Consider the following 25,292-nt stretch of genomic DNA (forward strand, 5'->3'; position numbering starts at 1 on the left):
TGAACTCGATAAGCAAGACGATAAAAACAGAGACAGAATGGCAGAAGCCTCTTACATCTTCCTCTGCTGCCCCGCCATGCCAAACGTGGGCTTTTGCAAGCTCTATGAAATTATACAAATACTCCAAGTGAAATCAGGTGAACTAAAGGCTTATCATCAGGGTTCTTCCCAAGAAATCTAGCATTTAGCTTCATTTTCAAAGAAGTCTATTCACAATCCTTAGTGATATCAGTATTCAACTATTTGAAACTGATAGAACCAGGAGCAGTCCCTGGGGCCTGACTCCTAAGAGTGAGAAATTGATTATGCTGGTCCTAAAGACCAGCCAGCCTGTCATTTCAGGTTCCTCAAAGCCAGGCAGGTGGCATTTTATTCTTGGGCCTTTGGGCAGAGACAAGATTAGTTAAGAAGAGCATTTGACAGCGCACAGTACCGGGAAGTCGTTAATTGCTTGTATGGACCAACGTCGCCGGGCAGAGCGAGGAGACATCTGTGCGTGAAAACGTTACACCCAGGAGGAGGGAAGAAAAACACCGAGAAAATTAAAAGGGAAAAAATATAGAATAAAATGAAAGCTTCCCACACATCTGATGGATTCAAACTACCATAATATACTGCAAACTCTGGCTGGGAACAACTGAAAAACCTGAACCTCAGCACAGCAGTACTTGAAGCCCTCAACCACCCCCCAACCAATCACACTCCACACACAGCTTCAACATCATTGTCCTTTAGTCCAAAACATGTTTCAAGATATTAGGAGGCTGATGTCCATACAGCTCTGACAGAGGAACTACAATGGAGACCTGTGGTTCTCCTATAAGAATTAAGATCATAAGAAACAGGTAGAGAGCTCTGCTTCCCCTTCAAGAGCACATGTATGTGCGAGAAGATTCTCATTCCTAAACAGGAAGAAGTTCCTCAACAGACTCAACACTGAACTGTTTTTGGTGTGGCTGGGGTCCGCTGGGGAGACTGGAGTTTCAATCTTGGGACTCCAGGACCATCCTCAGAGGGGTGCCACGAGGAAGCAAGAGCCTGTGGGAAAGGAAGGCTCTTGCTAACAACTCAAGCATCAGTGTGAAACTGGGAGCACACAACACTGTTTCAGGAAATCAGAAACTATTCTATTAACCAGGACCTCCTCAGTTGTTTACATTAAAGCTATTTTAGTGACATCAACTGAAGCAAATGTAGGAGGCTGCAAATTTTTTTTAATGTTTACAGGGCAATGCCTAATGTTTATCTTAGGTTCTGGGCCTTCTGATTTACTCTAAGAATAAACAGTAATTCATCAGCCATTAATAGATGGTCCAGTTATCAAATGAAAGTTAGTATCTCTCTGTGCTTTCTAACTTCTTATGAAATTTAATGTGTCCTTTTTTTTAAACTTCTCTTACATTTAAAAAAATTGTAAGAGTGAACATTGGAATTCCATCTGGAGAACCTTTGGGTGATAAAACAAGATGACCTAAGTAGGGAAGGTTAAAAACACACAAAAACAAGTGAAACGAATACCAGTCCCCAACAGCTTGAAGAGATTTTTTTTTTCTTCAATCTCCAAAATACTCTATAATTCCTTCAATGCTATACTTTAATGGAGTTATATTCCTTTCCTTTATTCTTATTCATTTAAAGCTCTCAGGTGTAGAGATCTAAATAAGAATAAAAGTATGTATGAGATAAAATTTGGGCTAAAAATGAAGACAAGCACAGAAACATTTAGTAAACTGGGATCATTTCCAGGACTAAAGTAATAAAAGTGATATGATTTGACATTTGAAACTAGACACCAAGAATCAGAAAACACTCCTTGAGGGATACAACCATTATCGTTCTCTGTGAGGACAATAAGATGGTCTATGCATGACACTGCGGCATATTTCATACCTTTAATTCCTCCCCTATGCCCCATGTGAATGGGATGGATGTGAACAAGCTTCAAAGGAGAATTTATGAATTTATTTCAGATTCATCACAAAATAACTGCCTGACCACTTATTACCAACTGATTTTAACTTACTAACTGGAACCACATGAAACCTTTTCTTAAGGTCAAAAAAGCTTAAATATCAGCAGTTTCCTAATAATTACTATACGTCACCCACTAAAATGTGCCTTCCTCCCCCAGGGCTTCTAGAGTTCCTAGAATAGTCTATTTCTTGGCCTGTATAATTGTTAATTCACTGAAATATATACCAATGATTTGCAAACTTTTCTGTACATGTTATACATCAATACAATAGTTTCATATGAAATTATAATAAAACGATTTCTCCCTATTTTATTTGGCCACTGTCTGAAGTATAATTCAGAGACCATTTACTATGTCATCCTGCTGCTGCTGCTGCTGCTGCTACTGCTGCTGCTAAGTCGCTTCAGTTGTGTGCGACCCCATAGACAGCAGCCACCAGGCTCCCCCGTCCCTGGGATTCTCCAGGCAAGAACACTGGAGTGGGTTGCCATTTCCTTCTCCAATGCATGAAAGTGAAAAGTCAAAGTGAAGTCACTCAGTCGTGTCCGACTCCCAGCGACCCCATGGACTGCAGCCCATCAGGCTCCTCCTTCCATGGGATTTTCCAGGCAAGAATACTGGCGTGGGGTGCCATTGCCTTCTCCACTATGTCATCCTGCTGCTGCTAAGTCGCTTCAGTCATGTCCGACTCTGTGCAACCCCATAGATGGCAGCCGTCCCTGGGATTCTCCAGGCAAGAACACTGGAGTGGGTTGCCATTTCCTTCTCCAATGCAGGAAAGTGAAAGTGAAGTCGCTTAGTCGTGTCCGACTCTTAGCGACCCCATAGACTGCAGCCCACCAGGCTCCTCTGCCCATGGGATTTTCCAGGCAGTCATCCTAGAGGACTACAGTGGCCCATTTTCTGGGGAGAAGTAACACACTGGGAATCAACCCAATCTGAAATGTCACAATCCAGATCCTGTCTGATAAGAGGTAATTAGTTATCTACAGGCCTTTATTCCCTCTTCATAATTACGGCTTTTGTCGTAAAAGAGGTCAGACCATCAAAAACATATAGTAGGCTTTACAAATGCTTCTGCATTAGGAGAGGCCCCTTCTTGGAACTGGAGCTACCTTGATGAAACACACTATCTCAGGTCAAAAGTGCTGGTCCACCTGTGCTGCCCCCTTTGAACCCAAGCATCAGTGGTGCACGCTGTGATCTGAAAGGGAATTCAGAACTGCCTTTTTGACTAAAAGATCTCCTCAGCCTGGCTCTGACGCTAAAGAAAATCCCCAAACTTATCCAATCGTGAGTTTGTTTGGCTATTACATCAATGATAAAATGCCTTAGTTCCAATCCATTTATTAAAGCATCTCACCAGTTACCTGCTAGCTTGCAGAAAAAGAAAAAAGATTTCTTTGAACGTAAAGCACGCGGGAAGATAAAAGTGTTCTAAGAAGGTCCGTGAACAGTTGTGGGGGTTGGGTTGTGGGGGGAGAGTGGAAAACTCCATCAGTGATGCAAAGAAGGGGACTATGGAGTTCGCCAGAAAGGCAACAAAAAATCATTTTCCCTATTGGACTGAAGGTTTTGCCCAATTCTAGTAATGTCTCAAGGCATCAGTTCCTGCCACTCATTTGTTACATACAACCCTAAGACCTGACCAAATCAGAGACAGCCAACTATCTTGCAAACCAAGAAGGTGAGACACTACACTGCAATTGAAGTGAAGACACCTCTAACACTTGCTGGAAATTGGGGTTTTATTTTAAATAATTCAAAAACCAAAATTTTAATTATAGTCAATCTATCATTTCTCAATTAGCAGGAGAGAACAACAAAGTATTACTAAGGACTGAGTTTGTGAGTAATTCAGTGGTAACCAATTAATACATCATGTCAGCTAAAAGCCGGTTTAAGCCAGACTCAACCTGACAACACAAAAAGTCCTCAGAATCATTCCCACGCTCTGCTGACATTCTCTACACTCTCGTCACCAAAGGTTTCTGACAGCTTAATAGCTACTTTAGGGACAATGAGTTCCTTAAGAAGTCAGGAACAGAAAGAGACAGTTTCAGGTGATTTTTGTATAAAGTGGTCCATTCAAATGGGTACTTCAGTGCAGACTTACTAAAAGTATAAAATCTCTTGGAGGTCAACTTTAAAACTTCCCACAACTATGAAGTTACAAATATATTAGGATACCAAGCCTACTGAAGCATCCTGAAATTTGCTAACAAACATCAGAATACCCAGAAAGACCTGAAGCTACGAGATTCTGAAAGGATGGGAATCAACTTCATGAACGGGCATCACAAAGACAAGGTTAAAGGGAGGGAAGAGTATGGATTATACAACCAGTCACCCACTCTCCCACACCCACACAATTTACAGTAGCTAAAACCAACTCAAAGGAAGAAAGCAATGGTCTTTCTCTACCACACCAAGTATGAAAGGGAAAGACCACAGGGGGATCACTAATTTATTAATAGGTGCTGTGTGTGGTAGGTAGGGAGGCCAAGAACAAGAGTCTAGGAAGGAATAAGTATCAAAGGCCATGGCTCAGCCACTTACCCGCTCCTTGTAGTAGAAGGAGCTGATGGAGACCTGCTCCTTCTCACTGCGCGTGGGGCTCCCACTGTACAAACGGAGGTTCCCAGGGGCCTCTGTGCGGATCTTCATGGGTGCAATCAAGCCAGTGTGATAGGCAGACAAGGCCGAGAGAGATCTGTGGTTGAAAAGGCAAGGTTATCCATACTGGCTTCTTCAATCTTTTCATGGTTCTAAGTGATGCCATTCTTAGCACTTGATGAAATCAGGAGGAAAAGACGGATATAACAGGGTGGGGATGATGGAAACTCCAAAAAGGAGCCAAATAGCAATTTTAGAACTGAAAACTGCTTTATCTGCAGAAGCAGAGAATGTTTCTATGACTATATACACAGAAAAGTCAAAGAAATGAGTAAACTACTTAAACTAGTAAGTGTATTTAAATACAAGGTCAATCTACAATAATCTATAGTATTTCTTTATATCACATTTGGAAAATAAACATTTTTAAAACTGCATTTACAATAGCATCAAAATACATTAAATGCCTAGGGACACACTTAAAGATGTGCATTGAAAATACAAATATTGCTGAGAGAAATTAAAGAAGACTGAAAACAATAGAGAAATACATTGTGTTAACAGACCATAAGATTTCATGTTGTTAAACTGTTGATTTTCTCCACATTAATCTACAGAATTAATGCAATTTCAAGCAAAACATGAGCAGACTTTTTTTGTAGAAACCAGTAAGCTGATTCCTATTTTTATAGAAATTATACAATCCTATACAAGAATAATAAAGTTAGGGGACTTAACTACCAGATTTGAAGACTTACTATACAAACCTACATTGACACTGTAGTGTTGGCATAAAAGGAGAAAACAACAAATCAAAGAGAAAATACAGTCCAGAAATAGATTCAAAACATATGGTCAATTGATTCTCAACAAAGGTATCAATGCAAATTTGACAAGAGCAAAATGTCTTCCATAAGTGGTGCTACATATATGTGTAAAACAACTATCTATCTCTACTGAAGGCAAAAAAAAAAACCAAAACCTGTGACTCCCCCTCAACCTCACATCATACATAAAAATTAATTCGAGATTAATTACAGACCTTATATAAGGAATTTAAATCTATAAATTTTTAAGAGGGAATACACAATATTTCTATGACCTTGGGGTAGGCAGACATTTTTTTTTAGACAAGACACAGAAGCACCAACCCTAACACTTAAAAAGTGATAAACAATTGCAGTAAAATTAAACGCTGCTAATAAATGAAAATCATTAAAGAGGGAGAAAGACAAGTCACAGACTAGGAGAAAATCAATATATACATCCAGCAAAGGATTTGCAATCAGAATGGATAAAGAACTACCACAAACAGATAATAAGAAACATAATCTAAAAAACTAGACAAAATACTAGAACAGGCACATCACAAAAGAAGATAACCAAGTGGTCAATTAGCACACGAAAGTTGTTCACCATCATTATGTTGGCTTCCCGGGTGGTTCGTCGGTAAAGAATCCGCCCGCCAATGCAGGAGGTATGGGTTTGATTTCTGGGTTGGGAAGATCCCCTGGAGAAGGATATGGCAACCCACTCTAGTATTCTTGCCTAGAAAATCCATGGACAGAGGAGCCGGGTGGGCTACAGTCCATGGAGTCTTAAAGCATCAGACACAACTTGGCAACTAAACATTAACAAACATCAACAATGAACCATTATGTTATTGAAATGCAAGTCCACGTGCCCGATGCACAGCAAGATCAAGCAATATCAAAATGTCAGAGTTTGAAACAGAGAAAGATTTGCTGAGGGTCCTGCAAGGAGATGGATGGCTCATCCCTTAAAAGCCCCAAATTCCCCGAGAATTCTTAGTAAAACCCTTTTACAGGAAAAGTGAGGGAGAGGAGGGGTCAGTTGCTGCAAACTTCTTGGTGTTAGATCCTGTGTTCTTGAGGTCAGGTAACAACATTCCTGTAAATCTCTACTGCTGCTGCTGCTGCTGCTGCTGCTGCTGCTAAGTCGCTTCAGTCGTGTCCAACTCTGTGAGACCCCATAGACGGCAGCCCACCAGGCTCCCCCGTCCCTGGGATTCTCCAGGCAAGAACACTGGAGTGGGTTGCCATTTCCTTCTCCAATGCATGAAAGTGAAAAGTCAAAGTGAAGTCGCGCAGTCGTGTCCAACTCTTAGTGACCCCATTGTCTGCAGCCTACCAGGCTCTTCCGTCCATGGGATTTTCCAGGCAAGAGTTCTGGAGTCGGGTGCCATTGCTCTGTTCTGACAAGAAAGATCACAGTCTCTCAGCAAAACTTTTACTCTCTGAGGCCCAGGTCCTGCCTAAGAGGAGGTATGTTCAGTTGGTGGCTCCCTCAGGGCCAGGTCCCCAGCTGTCATTGCGGAGGGAGTCAGATGCCCAGGACCCAACGGGCCCTCAGGCTCCTCAGGCCACCCAAATGGTCGGGGCCAGGTTACACGGACTGTGGCTGACATTAGGTCCCAGAGGCAGGAATGGCGGAGAGGTTCACTGCCACCTCAAGGCCTGGGCCGGAGGCCAGTGGGTGAGCTGAAGGGCTCCAGGGAGAAGACTGGGATCTGCCTCTTACGTCACTCAGCCTGACGACCACCACTCCACTGACTGTTGGCTGAATGAACCAACTGACACTCCCTCACTGACAGTTGGTCGCTTGGGGGAGGGGCCCATTGCGCACCAACCAATGGCTGAGCAGGACCACCAACAGTCACTCATTGACAGTTGGTCGCTTGGGGGAGGGGCCCACTGCAACCCCAACCAATGGCTGAGCAGGACCACCAACGGTCACTCACTGACAGTTGGTCGCTTGGGGGAGGGGCCCACTGCGCACCAACCAATGGCTGAGCAGGACCACCAACGGTCACTCACTGACACTTGGTCACTTGGGGGAGGGGCCCAATACGGCACCAACCAACGACTGAGCAGGACCACTAAAGGGCCCACAGGAACCTTCACAAGGTAACCAAGGAGAGGGGTTACAGCTTGCACCAAGGCAGCATATTAAGAGCTGCCCCTCTATTACAATTAGTCATTATCATGGAAGCACAAGTTAAAGGTACAATGAAATACTACTACACACCACCACAATGGCTAAAGTTGAAAAGGCTAAAAACACCAAGTTTTCGAGAAGATATGAATAGCCAGAATTCTGAAACACTGCTTGAAGAGTATAAAATGGCACAACCACTAGGAACAGACTTTTTGGCAATTAAACAGGCACGTATCCTATGACCTAGAGATCTCTTGGATACAGAAATTATTACACATGTACATTAAAAGACTTGTATGTGTAGGTCTACATACAATAAAAATAAAAACTGGAAATAATCCAAATGTCCATCAACAGGAGTATGAATAAACAAATTATATTACTGTCATACAATGGAACTACTGATACACACAATAATGTAGAAATCAATTTTAAAAACATTAAGTTGAGCAAAAGAAGCCAGACATAAAATATTACATGCTGCATGATTCTATATAGATGAAGTTCAAGCACAGGCAAAACTAAACTTCAGTGATGGAAGCAGAAGAGTCGTTTCCTCTAGGTAAAGGGACTAGGGAACTTTTGGGGAGAGGTGAGGGCAATGCTATATATTGATCTGACTGCTGGTCATTAAGGCACAGACTTCACATTTGTGTACCCTAAATTATACCTCAGCAAAAAACTGTTAGGAAAAAACGTTCTAACTGGAACATTTTCCTGCTGACCCAAAGTTCAGATACAGATATTTGTAGTTTCCCTTTAAGAGCAGGTGATTGTTTTCTAGTCCAACCTTTGGAATAACGAACCTGGTGTCATGAAGGGGCTTCTCTGGCATTTAACTCTCAGTTCTTGTGGGGCCAATTTCTCATCTGCCTGAGTTACTGCAGAGACAGGCAAATTCCCAGGATAGCAGTAGCATCTGCTCATGAACTTTCTTGTTAGCTTAGCTATTAATTATTAAGTTTGCTAATTATATCATATACAATATAACCGGGTGTTTGTAGCAAGAGTGTTTCCAAATTATTCTGGCCATCAGACTGCAGAATCAAAAGACTTAGGCATAATATTTAAGTTAAAAAACCACTAGTATGGGGGTGGTTGTAAATGCATGGGGTCAGGGGTATGTGTTCTCTACATTCAACTTTGCTATGAACCTAAAACTGCTCTAAAAGATAAAGTGTATTAATTAAGAAAAAAATTTACAATATGATACAGTCATTCAACTCTGAAGTATATATCTAAGAAAAATGAAAAAATACATATCCACACAAAAATCTCTACAGAATGTTCATAGTAGCATTATCTGTAATGGTCAAACAGTGGAAATAATGCCAATGTCTGCTGACTGGTCTGAGTGAATAAATAAAATATGGTATATACACATGTGATGGAATATTATTTGGCAATAAAAAGAAATAACTGATACAGGCTACAACATGTATGATCCTTAAAAATACACTAAGTGAAAAGAGTCAGTAACAAAGGAACACATATATAATGCCATATATATGAGCCGTCCAGAATTAGGCAAATTTATAGAGAGAAAAGGAGAAGGCAATGGCACCCCACTCCAGTACTCTTGCCTGGAAAATCCCATGGATGGAGAAGCCTGGTGGGCTGCAGTCCATGGGGTCGCTAAGAGTCGGACACGACTGAGCAACTTCACTTTGACTTTTCACTTTCATGCATTGGAGAAGGAAATGGCAACCCACTCCAGTGTTCGTGCCTGGAGAATCCCAGGGACGGCGGGGCCTGGTGGGCTGCAGTCCATGGGGTCGCTAAGAGTCGGACACGACTGAGCAACTTCACTTTGACTTTTCACTTTCATGCATTGGAGAAGGAAATGGCAACCCACTCCAGTGTTCGTGCCTGGAGAATCCCAGGGACGGCGGGGCCTGGTGGGCTGCCGTCTATGAGGTCGCACAGAGTCGGACACGACTGACGCGAATTAGCAGCAGCATAGAGAGAAAGTAGATAAGTGTTTGCCCAGGGCTAGAGGAATGGGGGACTTGGGAACTAGGGTGACCCCCTAAGAATTCAAAGTTTCTTTCTGGTATAATGACAAGGTTATAGACTGATTTTAGGGATGGCTGGCTGCACATCCACTACACATGTGTGGTAATGTTAGGAATAATCAATTAGTTTTGAAAGAAAAATGTGAAAGTGTTAGTTGCTCAGTCATGCACAATTCTTTGTGACCCAATGGACTATATCCACCAGGCTCCTCTGTCCACAGAATTCTCCAAGCAAGAATACTGGAGTGAGTAACCATTCATTCCCTTCTTCAGGGGATCTTCCCAACCCAGGGATTGACCCGGGTCTCCTGCATTGCAGGCAGATTCTTTACCATCTGAGCCACCAGACGGTACACTTTACCCTATTAGTGTTATGGGACTATAAATAATCTCTTTTGCTATTTTTGTAGTTTTATTTAACGTTCAGATAATACTTTATCTGATAATACAGGGGACAGCACATTAAAACAACATTTGCCTTGTTTTGACAAACACACTTTTATCAGCTTTTATCAACCAATTCCTCCCAGTAGTAACTTAATAGTAGAAATCTCAGCTTAGGTGCATTTTAATGAACCTTAATCTTTTGGGAATAAATTTTATAATGAGCACTTGCTTATAACTAACACAAACTGTCCAAAAGCAAATTCCCACATGTCTGCTCACTTCTGGCCCATGAATGTAGCTTATGCCTGCATCTCCCACTCACCTCGGAGTAGGCTCGGTAGGAGAGACTGCTCGGTGCATCGTCATGGGCCTTGTGAAATACACCAGATACCCTGTCAAAGGAGACATCACAGACGGTCACTGAGCTGCTCATGGGAAATCCTAAGACAGTACTGGTTAATCTTTTTTCTACTTCAACATACTTGAAGGATACGACGTAGTATTTTAAGTTGCACGGGCTCATGACTGCAGCCGTACTTAAGACAAAGATCAGGAACTCCAGGATCGGGACTTTCCTAGTGGTCCAGTGGTTAGAATCTGCCTTCCAATGCAGGGGATGTGGGTGGTTGGGGAACTAAGATCCCACATGCCTTGGGGCAACTAAGCCCAGGCACCACAACCAGCGCACCAGTGTGCTGCAATGAAAACCCAGTGCAGTGCCCCCCACCCCAAAAGAATCTCTAGGATCCAGGAGAGACAAGATGTATGTGGTTTGGAAGTCTTCACAGGTGCTTTATATTTCCTACATACATTCTCAGTATTCTGAGACAAGACTCAAATTCACACTCATCAGAGTGAAAAAAGTTAAGAGCATAATTCTGCTAAACATTCTTAGAACATGTCTGCAAATGCCAATCCAGCTCAGATAACACTATGACGGAAATCTTTTGAGTTCTCAGGAAATTAAGAAAAATTTTCTGATGGAAATTCTTATATAGACATTCTTTCTCTCAAAATCTAGAATCAGAGAAACAAAACAGACCTACCTGCCCCACAGAACCTGGCCCCTGACGTCCTGGGAAAGGGAATATTGGCATCCTGGTAGGACCCATAGGCGGTGGTCACCCGGGCGAACGTTGGTAGGGGCGGCGTAACGGAGTTCGGGAGCGCGAAGGGGTTGCTGGAAGCACTGTCTTCTTGGTTCTGAAATTTTAAAGTCAAAGAGACTAAAACCCATAATCGGTCTTCAAGATGAATTACAAAATAGGATGCATTATTACAAGATCAGGGAGCCCAGGACTTTAGGAAGGAGAAAGGAAACAAAAGCCCCAGGCAGAGGTAGGTAACAAGGATCCCACCACAAAAGACTCCAGGCAGGAGACGAGCTGGCGCAGGCAGGGCTCCAAACAGCTCTGGTTGCGTTTCACTTTTTGCAGGGAAGTGTCTTTCAGGATCTAGAAAAGAAACAAAACACAGTCAAGAAGAGCAACATTCTTCCTCCTGATTTGCTTTTATTGTGAGAAGCACTGGAAGCAGCGACGATGCTCGGTGACCAGAGTGTGGCTGTGTCTGAGGCTGCCAACACAACACACTGCTTTCCACCTGTCCAAGAGGCTCAGAGGGAAGACTCCTTTGTGAGTGCTCTTCCAGAAGCCCTTTCCTTTGCCAGGGCACGCACACATGCTGGCTTTGAGATGGCACATTTCTTGTATTAGAATGACCATTCTTCCTTAATAGTGAATTCTATTCCTTGGCTCTCCCCCAGTCCCACCCTCCTCCATGAGAAATCTCAGTACCACTTAGAAGTAACATCCTCCAGTCTGAACTGAAAATGGTTCAAAGTGATACATACATGACAGAGGGAATAGATTCCATCTTTTTTGTTTTATTTTGGCTGCGCTTACAGCTTGTGGGATTTAGTTCTCTAAGCAGGGACTGAACCCAAGCCCTTGGCAGTGATAGCATGGAGTCCTAACCATTCGATTGCCAGCGAATTCCCAGATGTCACTTCAGTGAAAATTAGAAAGTACCTTTTTTTTGATCCTTTAAAAATATAAAATCTGACATTTTAAAGTACGTGCTATAAGGTATCGGAGAATACAATGGCAACCCACTCCAGTGTTCTTGCCTGGAGAATCCCAGGGATGGGGAAGCCTGGTGGGCTGCTGTCTATGGGGTTGCACAGAATCGGACACGACTGAAGCGACTTAGCAGCAGCAGCAGCTATAGGTATAAATTGACACACACATACTGAAGATAGGCATGTAAATTTGGACCTGGGCTGTCTAACACGATGTCATTACCCACATGGGGCTACTAAGCACACGAAGTGTGCTTGGCCAGTCTGGATCAAGATGTGTTGTAAACACAAAACTTACACCAAAAGTTGCAGACTTAGTATAAGAAAGGAAGAAAAAAAAGAAAGCTATTTCAATAATTCTTATATTGCTTACATGTTGATATGATGACACTTTGGATATACTAGATTAAATAAAAATATTATTGAAATTAATTTACCTATTACTTTTTTTTAGGATGGCTACTAGAAAATTGAAAATTACATGCAGTCTACATTTCATTTCTATTGGATACCACTGGACTAGACCTTTAAAACACTTCCTTATCCTATCATTTTATACCAATAGAAAAATCTCTTTTTTATATGTTCAAATGAGTAACAAACTGTTCAGATTACAAGGACAAGATGTCAAATATCACAAAACCTGAGTAATTAGCATTTCAGAGACTCTTGCTGCTGCTGCTGCTGCTAAGTCACTTCAGTCATGTCCAACTCTGTGCGACCCCATAGACGGCAGCCCACCAGGCTCCCCCGTCCCTGGGAGTCTCCAGGCAAGAATACTAGAGTGGGTTGCCATTTCCTTCTCCAGTGCATGGAAGTGAAAAGTGAAAGTGAAGTCGCTCAGTCGTGTCCGACTCTCAGAGACCCCATGGACTGCAGCCTACCAGGCTCCTCCATCCATGGGATTTTCCAGGCAGAAGCACTGGAGTGGGGTGCCATTGCCTTCTCCGTTCAGAGACTCTTACGAAGCTTAAAAAGTTTCCTGGTTACCTATCATACCCCAAGAAGATGGAACAATCAAGTGAGTATAATACAAACCAGGCAAAAAAGGAACAGCAATCAGGTCAAGCTGGTGTCATTAGGACATTTTCACTGATTTCACATATGATGCTGCTCAGATCGAAGAAGGTATATCATCCTAGCTTGAGGAGCATTTTTATGAGGATTCCACCTGATCAGCTCTGTGTGAACTGACACAGAAGTAATCAAGTTTCCGAACCTATCCAGGTCAAGATGAAACGCCAGGCTGTTAGTGGAATCACATGGACTGAAACTGTCCACCCTGGCCAGGCACCATAGTAACCATTTGCATGAGCTGTTTTATGACAGGAGGTCCTGGTAAGGAACACAGAACTAATAAGCCACCGGCAACCAGAAGAGTACAGGAAAGGTCAAAAGGAGACACCACGTGTCCGACCACCTCCCAGAATCTTTTTTCACTGCATCCATCTTGGCTAAACAAGGCGTGCACCACCAGGAAGGACTGAGTCAGAATGATTGGCTAAAGACAACCCAGAAACGAATCCCATCACCATAAAACCAAGACTACAAGTCATGTGGCAGAGGAGTTCTCCTGGGTTCCCTTACCCTTCTGCTCTCTGCCCGGGCGCGCCTTCCCAATAAAATCTTTTGCTTTGTCAGCACGTGTCTCCTCGGACAATTCATTTCCAAGTGTTAGACAAGAGACCAGTTTCGGGCCCTGGAAGGGGTCCCCCTACTGCAACAAGGCTATTACCCTTCATTCAGGCACCACAGTCATATCATACACCCCACTTAACTTGTCCCAACTTGTCCAGCAAGCCAGCCTCACTCTAAATGACATCTCCTCTTATGGAACAGATTTTTTTAATGACCTGAAATACTTTTTTTCTGATTAGAAATTATCTTGTAGCTTCAGAATATATTTTGCCTATAGTTTCCAAATAAACAAAGTCGTATTGTATTAAGCTGGGATCTCATAGCTTTAATGAGATCTGTGAGCAGATTATATGCAATTACAAAACTGCCTATTATTTACATGCACTATTTCTAAAGTTACATGCAACATCTGTGCTAGTTTTTCTGCAAAAGGGTCTATGATTTTCATTAGACTTTCAAAGGGGAGGTAGGTCCATGACCCAAAGAGATTAAGAAACAACACTGGGGATTTTCTACACAAAAAGAATACAACTGTTAACACTGACATGAGGAAAGACAGATGACGTCCAAATCTTAACAAAGGTGTTTTCATTCAACTTTACTACTCGACTCAGACCCAGGGGGCATCAAGGAGAACTCGCACACACAGAGGCCCACCTTGAGCAGCTTCGCTTTCATGGTGGACGTGATGGTGGTGGGGTTGATGAACTGGAAGGAGGGGGCCGCGTGGTTTGGGTACTGCGCGGGGAACTTCACCAGCATCTTGACGCGGTGACTGCTGCAGTGCACGGACACTGTGCAGCTCCTGTCTGCTGCGTCCATCTGCGGGCGACAAATCAAGAGCTGCTTTAGAAGGGAACTGCAAAGGGTCTTCAGAGGCAAACAGGTTTAAGTAAAGTAACGGAATGCTCTAGGTTGCTGGTAACAGAGTCAAGGGTGAGAGTCTCCCAAGACAAATAATAGCGAAGATGTGGACAACTCATTTTCAAAATGGATTTTTAATTTTAGCACTGATTTAATAAGCTCAAAGTGTTTTGACTTAGAAAAGCTTTATCTCGAAGCTGTGAGATAGGCTGAAACTTGTTATATTTATTTTGAGATGGGAAAACAAAGCATGTTAAAAACCTGACTCAAGTTAAAAGCACTCCTGGGAAAATCCATAGAGACTGAAAAAAGATGAGTGTCTATCAGGCAGGTGCTGGGGAGAACGGAAACAGGAAGATGCTGCTAAGGGATGTGGGATTTCTTTGGCGATGATGAAAGATGCTCTGAAAGCAGTGGTGATGATTTGTAAATCATGGGTTTGTAAATGTACTAAGAACCACTAAATTACACACTTTAAAAGGGGGGATTGTGTGGTATGTGATTTTATTCTGTTTTATTTTATATTCTTTTATGGCTGTGTGTCGAAGCATGTGGGATCTTCGTTCCCCAACCGGGGATCGAACCTGTGCCCATCATGGCAGAAGCACGGAGTCTTAACCACTGGACCACCAGGGAAGTACCTTCCAGTGATTTTAAAAAAGCAGTCCTGGGAAAGTGATCTTGGACTAGATCACTGGGCAGTCCAACTGTTCTCAGCTGGGACAGAGGGAACAGAAACTGAGCTGACAGAGATAACCAATCCAGCAGAGAGGCCATTATCTCTTTCAATTTCTTGTAGCGCCAACTAGAGACGGCAGCTGGGGGACAGTGAAAAGAGCCACACGTGCGGGGAACCTGGAGACTGGGATTCAAACACCTGCTCACCTCGCACAGGTTACTTCATTTCTTAGTGTCCCTGTTTCCTCGTTCGTAAAGCGGGGATAAGACCACTTACTTCAGAGCTGTTTTAAAGGCCAAAGGAGACAACTAAGCGCGCAGACCCAGGCCTACTGTTAATGGAGTCTGGGCAAAAGCAAAGCCAATCAAGTTTAAACCTCCTTCACAGAGACTCAGTTCTCTGAAGCCAAGTGTTTCAATACCTGCCCTAAAGGAAAAATGTAAATAAACCTCTCCAAGTTAAATGAACAAAGAGGCTGGGTCACCTCCTTACTATGAATCTAAACCACCAAGGAAATAACCACCTGATAAGGCAAGCACAAAGAACCTGGGAGAATAAGGTTGGCTTCCAAACTCAGCCCTGCCATTAACTTCACCAGCAGCCTCCGCCAAAACACCAAACCTTCCCAGATCTGAGCACCTTCACATAGGGTCAGATGAAGTGTCGGAGCATCTAAGGAGATTTTAAGACATACGAGCATCCGTTTATCCCTTAGTTCATCTTACGATAGTGCAATAGCGTGAAGGGGAAAAAAACTTGTAAACATTTCTTTCTTTAGAATAGATGGGAATGGCTTCCCTGGTGGAGCAAGCGGTAAAGAATCCACCTGCCAATGCAGCAGACGCAAGAGACAGGGGTTCGATCCCTGGGTTGGGAAGATCCCCTGGACTAGGAAATGGCAACCCACTCCAGTATTCTTGCCTGGAAAATTCCATGGACAGAGAAGTCTGGTGAGCTACAGTCCATGGGGTTGCTAAGAGTCGGACACAACTGAACAACTAACAGTCGTTAGTTAACAGTTAATTATTTATTTACAAAACCGAAACAAGAAAGCAAGGACAGCAATTTGCTAGCCCAAATCATGGCTGAAATAGTCCCCTCGGCCACCAACCACAAGCGAGAGACAGAAAACCTGAGCACCTCCACATTCACATTGCGGATCTGCACGTTGATCAGAGAGAACTCCTGCTGCAGAGTCTGAGGCAGGCCCAGCTGCTCTGATTTCTTCTCCTCCAGGAGACTGCTTGGGGGGTCTTCCTTTAAGACTAGCAGGAGAGACAGAGTCACTTGTTGGAAAACATTTCCGAAATGGATTCAGAGAGCAGTTCTGGGGTATCTACCACAACTCAGAGATGCAGAGAGGGGCACCATACCTAGAACATCAGTGTGACCAATTACCTTCTTCCTCCCCATGGCTGGAGTTGTGCTGGTGATCTGTGTCCTGGGTGTGAAGGATCTTCTCTGGTTCCGGGAGAAGGGCAATGCTTTCAATGAACTCATCAACACCATCTAAGATGTCATTTGCACAAAGCTGCAACAGAGGGGAGAGGATCTGGGTCTAGAGAAGTCAGTGGAAAGGATCGTCATGTTTGGCTAAGTTCTGACTCCAAAAATGGAAATCACAAAGGAGAGAAATGTCAGCCCCAAACCAATACAATCAAAATGGGTTTTGCCCATACCCTACTCTCCCTGCTTAAACACACAGGAAAATAGACTATTATTCTACCCCAGAAAATGTTTTATCAGGCTCATAGTTTTTGAAAATCTCAGAAAACCTTTTAAACTTCAAGCCTTGATGGAATTATCGAGCCAGCCAAGAGCAAAAATATAACCTAAAAGCATTTGGAGCATATGGTACTTTCTGGAGGAAAAAAATTTAAACAGCAGTAAGATGATGATGTTTGACCAAAATGCTTAAGAGTGACTTGGTACTAAGCAGTTTAGCAAATCTGTCTCGGCAAGAGCACTGTGTAGGATGCAATATAAGTGAGACATCATTCCCACCTTCAAGGAACTTTGCCACTGGAAGAGAAGACAGAACCCCATAACGGGGCAGAGCAAAGTGAGGGCCACGAAAGCAGTTTACACCTGGGACCATGGTGTTTCATGTAAGCACAGATACAATTTATAGGGCACAAACTGGAAAGGGCTTCACATAACAGGTGTTGCTGATGAATGTGGAGGACTCTGCCCTGTGCCAGGGTAGATTTCCTAGCCCATTTGTGAGAGAAAGAAACAATGCCCCCAAGCCACCTTCTCAGTACTCCAACCCACACTATCTTAGACCAGGCCAAGAGGAAAAAAAGACATTCAGAGGCTTTGCATCCTTGAAGTTCTGATACTGAAGCTGGCTCCTGAAGACCTCAAAGCCTCAGTGTAGCAAACCCAAGCCACTTGGCCAACCAACCAGTACATATTAAACATCTATCCAGTATCCTCTAACTTCTGCAACTACCAAATATTTTAAGTTTCTGGCATATCCTGTTAACGTTCTTCCACAACAACACTGAATACATACCCTTTGCATCTGGGAATCCACTCGCCACATTCTCAAGGTCTGATCCCGTGACCACGTAACCAGTTGGTAGTCCTTGGACCCTGGAAATCACCAGATAAGAATCCTGATGTTTTCCTGGATTCAACATCAAATTTGTTACAGGTTGAAATGGAGGGAGATTCACTCATTCATTCATTTGTCCATTTAACAAATATTTATGGAACACCTCCTATACGCCAGGCACTGTTCTAAGTACTAGGACTACAATATGAATCAAGAATCTCTGTCTTTACAGATCTCACATTCAGATGGTGGAAACAGACCAATACCGGCCAATAGCATGGCCGGTAGTGATAGAGTTGTTAAAAAAACACTGTGGGGTAACTGGATAGAGACTGACAGGGGAGCTATTTTTAGACAGGACTTCTCATAGGAAGTCACATTTGAGCAGAACCTTAAATGAAGTGAAATAAAAGCTGACAAATTAGCAGGTGAAGAGTGATGCTGGAATTTAAGGTCTCACTGAACTTTCACCTCCACAAATGTTCTTCCTTTTCTGTTCCAGAGGAGCTGGGAATGAACAGGCTGTCTGTAAAATGCACTGCTTTAAATGCATCATGACATCTTACTGTTTAAAAGAATTTTTTGGTAAAGAGACACATCTCGTTATAAAAGGAAAAATCAATCTTTAGTAGTCTTAACTGAATTGTATTTCCACACAACAGGGCTAGTCAAAGGGAAACTACTCTAACAAGGTTCAAGGTGGTTTCTGAAAGAGCTTTATGAAAGATCAGGACATTTCAGGGTAATTCTGTAGTATCCAGAATCTTCTTTATGGGTATCTTCAAAGAGTAAACAACCTAGAAATAATTCCATCCGACTCCCTCATTTTATGCGGGAAACAGAGGCAACAGAGAACAGTGAGGGGCAAAGAGATCGGGGGAAGGGGTGGACATGTACACACTGCTGTATTTAAGATGAATGACCAACAAGGGCCTGCTGTATAGCACAGGGAACTCTGCTCAGATCCAGCCTGGATGGGAGCGGAGTCTAATGGAGAATAGATACTTGTATATGTGTGGGTGAGTCCCTTTGCTGTCCGCCTGAAACTGTCACAACATTGTCATTCAGGTATACTTCAATACAAAAATAAAAGTTTACCAAAAAAAGTTCCTTCTCTTGGTCACTGCCTTCAGCCAAGCCTTCACTCAATTTTTTAATACATTCCTGTGCACAACGAGCAAGACAGCAAGCATTCTGAGCTACTGCCTGTCGTGAGTCCCACCATCCAGCCCATGTTCATAGCAACAATTTTCTGGCCCTACATCCAGCCTCTTTTCTTTTTTGGGGGGCAAGCCACGAGGCATGTGGGGTCTTAGTTCCCTGACCAGGGATTGAATTTGCGCCCCTGCTTTGGAAGCACAGTCTTAACTACTGGAGCACCAGGGAAGTCCCCTCCAGCCTCTTTTCATGTCTCTGATGCTGAAGAAAAGTTGTACCTAATTCCTTTCTAAACCCAATTCCTCTACTTGGGCCTTTGGCCCTATTCCCTCCCATTTTCAAAAGACCTTTGCTTTCCTATATATTCCCTTTTTTCATCTTCTCCTTGCCTTCAAATCGAGAGGGAAGCAGCCTCTGCCAGTGAACTCAATCTACTCCTTGCCTCTGAAGGCAACCTCATTCACAAACCCAGTTCCTGCTGCCTCTGTTTCTGCTGTCTTATAATCAGGCTTCCCTCCTCAATGTGCCTTTGGAACTGTTCTCTTAATGATCATATGGCTTCCTGTTTATACCTACTTACACAGTTAAGTGCTTCTCTTATTCTGCATGGAGATCCTTCAGCAAAACCTGAAACCAATGACCTCCGCTTCCTTCATGAAGCATCCTTTTCCGTGGACCACAACATCCTGATTCTCTTCCTACCTCTGAGAGGTCCTTCACCGCAGTGAAAACCAACATCAAAGTCTGAGGTGGGCCAATAAAACATGACTAAGAGGACACCGCAGCAAAAACGAAAGGGAACATCATTAGGTTGAGAAAGAAAGAAAATACAGGAATGTGTGAAGGATGATTATATTTATAAAAGGTTCAAAAACAGATAAACCTAAACTATTTTTAGGGATGCAGAAATGGGTAGTAAAACTATAAACAAGATAACAGAAGTCATACTGTAAATGTTAGGACAGTGTTTACCTCTAGGGAAGGGAAAGAATTGTGATCAGGAAGTTCCTGAGTTCTAGCAATGTTCTCTTTCTTGACCGTGGTGGTAGTTACTCAGATTTTCACTTTATAAACTGTACATATTTTATGTAATTTTGTACATGATGTATCTCACAATAAAAGGAGTTTTAAAAAAAAAAAAAACACCTATAACTTGCACTCAAAATTTCACTACTGGCTAGAACAGCCCTAATTTATATAATTCACCCTGCCAGCTCACAGATGACACAGACAACTGAAAATGGGCTGTTAAAATACTTCTGATTGTAATCCAAAACTATAGTAGGCCAACCTCTCCCTGTCAGATCATGAAGAAACCCTGTCATCTCTTTTCTATGGCAAAGTGCAAGAGAATGTGTTGAAAGCTGAAGTCAAGCATGGAAATTGATGGGATAGAGACCAAGCAGCCTCACATTTCTAGAAGCAGGTGAGATTATAGAAATGAAGATGGGAAAATCAAGAGGATCATCAAAAGGGTCCTTTCAAAAACAATCCTGGAAGAGGCTCGTGAGGGTCACAAACAAGTTGGGATAAGATGTCTGGTCTAATCCCAGGTCCACTAAAGACCTCTCCTGGACTCTGGACAAGTCACACCACTCCACTGCCTGGAGCTTTCCTTCTGTGACACAGAAAGGCCACGAAATTTACTTGTGGTCTTGAGAACATTTAGAGATCATGGCAGTAAGATCTCAGGACAAGGGAGGCTGCAGCTAAAGTCACCAAGTGCCTCGGCAGAGGCAGAAGAGAGTAACTGCTCACTGGCCGCTACTGCTTCTACCCAGAAGAGATTGCATCACTTCTGTCCATGTTTCAGGAGCCAAGCGGGTTACGTGGCCAAACCTGTCTTCAAGGGGATGGGAGGTGAATCAGCCCTCTGCGTTTGTGAAGAGAACTGGGAATATGTGGTGGGTGGTACTGATGATGACTTTGCATCTCCCTCATCAAGTCAGGGGGAAGGTGCAAGAGCCAGGGTTTTCAGAGTGTGGTGACCCCGGAGTTTTTCAGCTCTGGAACTGACCCAACAGCAAAGCTACCAACCTCTTAGAAGCCCCTTCCAGTAGGAGAGAGACTGCACAGAACACAAGAGAAGAAGATGGGCCTGGAGTAGAACCACAGCCACACACGCTATCACCCATCTACGATTAGAGGCAGGGGAACCCTGACTCCCGCTCCGAAGCTGGCCCTGTTTCTACATCCTCCCCTTTGATCATGCAGCCCACCCTTACAGAGCTGGAGGAAACTGGCCAGCGGTCTCCCACCCACCTTCCTTCTGTTTCCTCCACTGGAACTCCAGCACCACGTCATCGTGGCCCACGAAGGTATGGACTGGGGTGTTCAAGTCAAAGACATTCCACAAGAGCAGGCTGTTCTCCCTGCGCAGCTGGGGAACCATCACCGTCACCAACCCGTTGCTGAAAGGCTGCGGCGAGAAAGGGAAGAGCAGGCATCATTCCAGGGGGGATCCGCTGAGTCTTGAGTTACCCAGCTTGGAGTTCTTGCCTAACTTAAACAAATTAGATGATGGCAGGCCCCAACCCACCTGGGGAACATTTTTCCAAGTACCGTTAAGTTAATGTCTACTTTTCGTTTGCTTTTCTTCTCTTTTCTTTCTTTACTGAAGGAAAGGACCACAGCAAGTAAAAGATAAAGTTAAGCCAAATAATTGGAGAAGAATGTTTTTTAATGTAAAATAAGCAAATGGCTCTGGAGGTTGCACCCTGGAACACAGTTTCATACCCTAGCTCCTCTCACAAGACCCCCTGAGAGTTACTGAGTGCTTTCCTGGAATGAGGGTACAAGGCACACTGCAGGTGACTCAGGACAGCAAACAGCCCTGCCTTGCGGAAATGTACCAGAAGCACTCCATCCATGTGAAGCAGCACCTTCCCACGGCCCCCGAGACCACAGCTTTTCAAAAGAATTGAGTGTCTATGGCTCGGTCGTGTCCAGCTCTTTGCAACCCCGTGGACTGTAGCCCACCAGGCTCCTCTGTCCATGGGATTCTCCAGGCAAGAATACTGGAGTGGGTTGCCATTCCCTTCTCCAGGGGATCTTCCCAACCCAGGAATCGAACCCTGGTCTCCTGCATTGCAGATGGATTCTTTGCCGTCAGAGCCACCCGGGAAACCCATTTCAAAGGAAAACCTTTCAATTTCAGGACTAACACATCCCACTTATCAACACCCAATCTGTGCAGTAGCTAAGAGGCCCATTTAGTTGATATGCAGACTCTGTTCTTTAAGGAATAAACCACAGCCACCTAAGAGCATATTTATCTTCGCCTGCTCTCCTGGCAGCACTCTGAACTTTTCTGTTTATTTTTTAAAGCAAACATATTAATCCAGAGGAGTATTTCAATTCACAAAACAATGTCTGACTTCTTCCCAAGTGCTCCCAGATGTGAAGGCCAGTTAATATCCCAATTACCTTCTGCACTCCACGATGCCCCAGGGAACAGCCTGATGTATAAAGGAACCTTTACTCACCCCTGGGCTCCCTTTCAAGTTGACACTGAAGGAAATACATCATCTCTGATCAGCAGCAATCAATGTGGCAAAAAAGATGGAAGTTTGATAAGAGCCTACCCTCTATATTTGCACCATTTTATGGTTTATAGTTTTTCATACTTGGATTTTTTTCAAAGAGAGAGCATACTGTACTGGTAGTAAATGCCACTGAACTGGACACTAAAGAATAGAGAAATTTATCACAATTTAAAAAAAAAGAGCAAGGAATATTAAAAACTATTCATATTTGACACAGGAGGAAGTTATTACTCAAAAAACATCAAGTGACTTGTCCAAGGCCACACAAATATTAAACGGCTCATTGCAGCATTATTCACAAAAGCCAAGATATAGAAACAACCTATTGTCCGTCAACGGGTGAAAACACAGAACGTACACAATGGAATATTATTCAGCTGTGAGAAAGAAGGAAATCCTGCCATTTGTCACAGCAGGGGTAGACCTGGAGGGCATTATGCTAAGCTAAATGAGCCAGAAAAAGAAGGACAGATACTACATGGTATTATTTATGTGCAGAATCTAAAAAGCAGAACTCAGAGAGACGGAGAGTAGAATGGCGGTTACCAGGGGCTGGGAAGCAGAAGAAACGGGGAGATGCTGGTCAAAGGGTACAAACTTCTGGCTGTAAGATGAATGAGCTCTGGGGATCTAATGTACAGCGTGATGATTATGGTCAGTAATACCACATGATATACTTGAGAGGTGCAAGAGAATATAACCTTAAATGTTCTTATCACAGAAAAGAAGGGGTAATTATGTTAAGTGACGGAAGTGTTAATAAATGTTATAATGGCACAGCATTTATAGGAGTATAAATGCTAAATTGCAGTATATTATATATAGTGGTATTATAGTGATAACTGTTTGGCAATACACAAATGTAAATGTAAATGCAACATGTTGCCTAACTTGAACTTACATCATGTGATATGTCAATTATATCTCAACAAAGCTGGAAAAAAATGAAATGGGATTGCTGGGCCCTAAACCCAGATCTTCTGTATCCAAAGCCAGAGTTCCTTCCAGCACAATTCACTGACCTCCAGCCTCTCAGCCCTCCAGCTCACCCCCTCTTCGTCCTTACTGACCACCTGTACTCTGCCCAGCACCCAGCCCAGCTAGTCCATCGCCGCTAGTAGAGTCTCACCCAACGTTCCAAGGCAAAGTTTTAAACAGATAACAGCTTTGATGCCGTCATTACCACCTTTGTCCCACCCCTAAACCAAGACAGAAGGAGAAAACCACCTCATAAAGAAAATAAGAGAAAATGTGGTTGGCCCCCCGCATGCAGAACACCGAGATAATATTTCCAAGCGAGAGGAAGGGCAGCTCACTCACAGTGTATCTGGCCTTCCAGACAGGCACCTGGCAAGGAAGAATGTTGAGGTATTTCCGAGGCTGGCGGTAATCCCAGAACTGGAAAAAAGAAGCAGGATAATTTGTGAAATAAATGCCATTAAAAAAACAAAAACAAACCTCAACTATTGAAGAAGCATAGCCTTTGAACTCCTTGCTTTCTGTCCTCTTAGACAGATTCAGCAGGGCATCTGAGTCAGCCCCCAGGGCCATGCTCCTGTGACAGAGATGCAAAGAAAATGCCCCTTTCACACTTAGAAACATTACAGGTGAAACACAGACTTCATGAGGATCAGTCCTCGAGGCAGATCACTGCGAGTCTGCCTATTAAACCCCCTTCCCAGTCGGAAGGTAAAAGCGACCACTTTTTCATCCTGCATCACTGTATACCACTTACAGGAATTTAACTACTGAGTTGGCAAAAAAAAGTTCATTCAAGTTTTTCTATGACATCTTATGGAAAAACCTGAACAAACTTTTAGGCCAACCCAATACTAATGGGCTTCCCTGGTGGTTCAGACAGTAAAGATTCTGCCTGCAATGCAGGAGACCCAGATTCAATCCCTGGGTTGGGAAGATCCCCTGGAGAAGGGAATGGCAACCCACTCCAGTCTCCTGCCTGGAGAATCCCATGGACAGAGGAGCCTGGCGGGCTGCCATCTCCGGGGTCGCAGAGGGGTGGACACAGCTGAGCGACTACCACGACACTACACTAACAGGAGCGGAAGTGCAGCGGCTGCTGACTGCTTATGGGTTGAGGGAGCAAGTGTAGCTCCCCCGCGGCCATGTGAGAAGCCAAGAACAGTTTAGATAGAAATGACATCTCAACAATATTATTTTGAATATCGAACTTAATTTTGGCAAAAAGGGTTGTCAGAAGAAACAAGAATTACCTCCTACCATCCCTTTCTAATCCCATCCTCTCCAACCCCCTTTTTCCCTTTTTGGCCTAGCTCTAACCCTCAATTCAACAGTTTTACTGTTTACACTCTACAGAGTGAAGTGAAACTCATTCAATGGTATCTTGTTCCAGTAGTCTCCTTAGAATGCACAACAAAAAAAATAGAATAAAAATTCATATAAATTAGAACCTAATAAACTGTCAGGTAAACTAAGTAAATGATTACGTAGGGAAAAAATGGCATGCATTCAACCTTAACAAAATACTAAAAATACTGATTGATTATTACAAGCACTTCCAAATTGCTTCACATTTTTATAATTATGTTTATTTATACACATTCAGTAAAAACTGTCTTTCTACCAGGATATATGGAAAAAATCAAATAACTATGCCAAAAACTCATTTAATTCATAAGCTACAGGCAAATAGAAGGGGGAAAAGTTGAAAGTGACAGATTTTATTTCCCTGAGCTCCAAAATCACTGCAGACAGTGACTGCAGTCATGAAATCAAAAGACACTTGCTCCTTGGAAGGAAAGCTATGACAAACCTAGACAGTGTATTAAAAAGCAGAAA

The 25,292-nt window shown here is 43.2% G+C and overlaps 1 protein-coding gene and 1 long non-coding RNA gene across 10 annotated transcripts in view; one reads left to right on the forward strand and one right to left on the reverse strand.

Annotated features, from left to right (window-relative positions):
* WDR59 (WD repeat domain 59) overlaps positions 1-25,292 on the reverse strand; it is an 81,889-nt gene that overhangs the window by 21,804 nt on the left and 34,793 nt on the right. For 8 of the 9 annotated variants that reach the window (XM_059876780.1, XM_005218355.5, XM_059876777.1 and 5 more), the window contains 11 exons: positions 23,796-23,873; positions 21,193-21,349; positions 17,731-17,810; positions 16,611-16,743; positions 16,353-16,477; positions 14,327-14,491; positions 11,310-11,405; positions 10,998-11,154; positions 10,274-10,343; positions 4,535-4,688; positions 434-490 (listed from right to left, as the gene is read on the reverse strand). In XM_059876780.1, coding sequence (XP_059732763.1) covers positions 434-490; positions 4,535-4,688; positions 10,274-10,343; positions 10,998-11,154; positions 11,310-11,405; positions 14,327-14,491; positions 16,353-16,477; positions 16,611-16,743; positions 17,731-17,810; positions 21,193-21,349; positions 23,796-23,873 — 1,272 coding nt within the window. The remainder of the gene's footprint in view (positions 1-433; positions 491-4,534; positions 4,689-10,273; positions 10,344-10,997; positions 11,155-11,309; positions 11,406-14,326; positions 14,492-16,352; positions 16,478-16,610; positions 16,744-17,730; positions 17,811-21,192; positions 21,350-23,795; positions 23,874-25,292) is intronic. The other variant, NM_001101130.1, reaches the window with a different exon arrangement.
* Positions 7,307-13,671, forward strand: LOC132342771 (uncharacterized). Its single transcript, XR_009491258.1, has 2 exons — positions 7,307-7,518; positions 12,486-13,671. It is a non-coding gene; the product is annotated as an uncharacterized lncRNA (long non-coding RNA).

The sequence above is a fragment of the Bos taurus genome, chromosome 18 (assembly GCF_002263795.3).
Source record: "Bos taurus isolate L1 Dominette 01449 registration number 42190680 breed Hereford chromosome 18, ARS-UCD2.0, whole genome shotgun sequence".
Lineage (NCBI taxonomy): Eukaryota > Metazoa > Chordata > Mammalia > Artiodactyla > Bovidae > Bos > Bos taurus.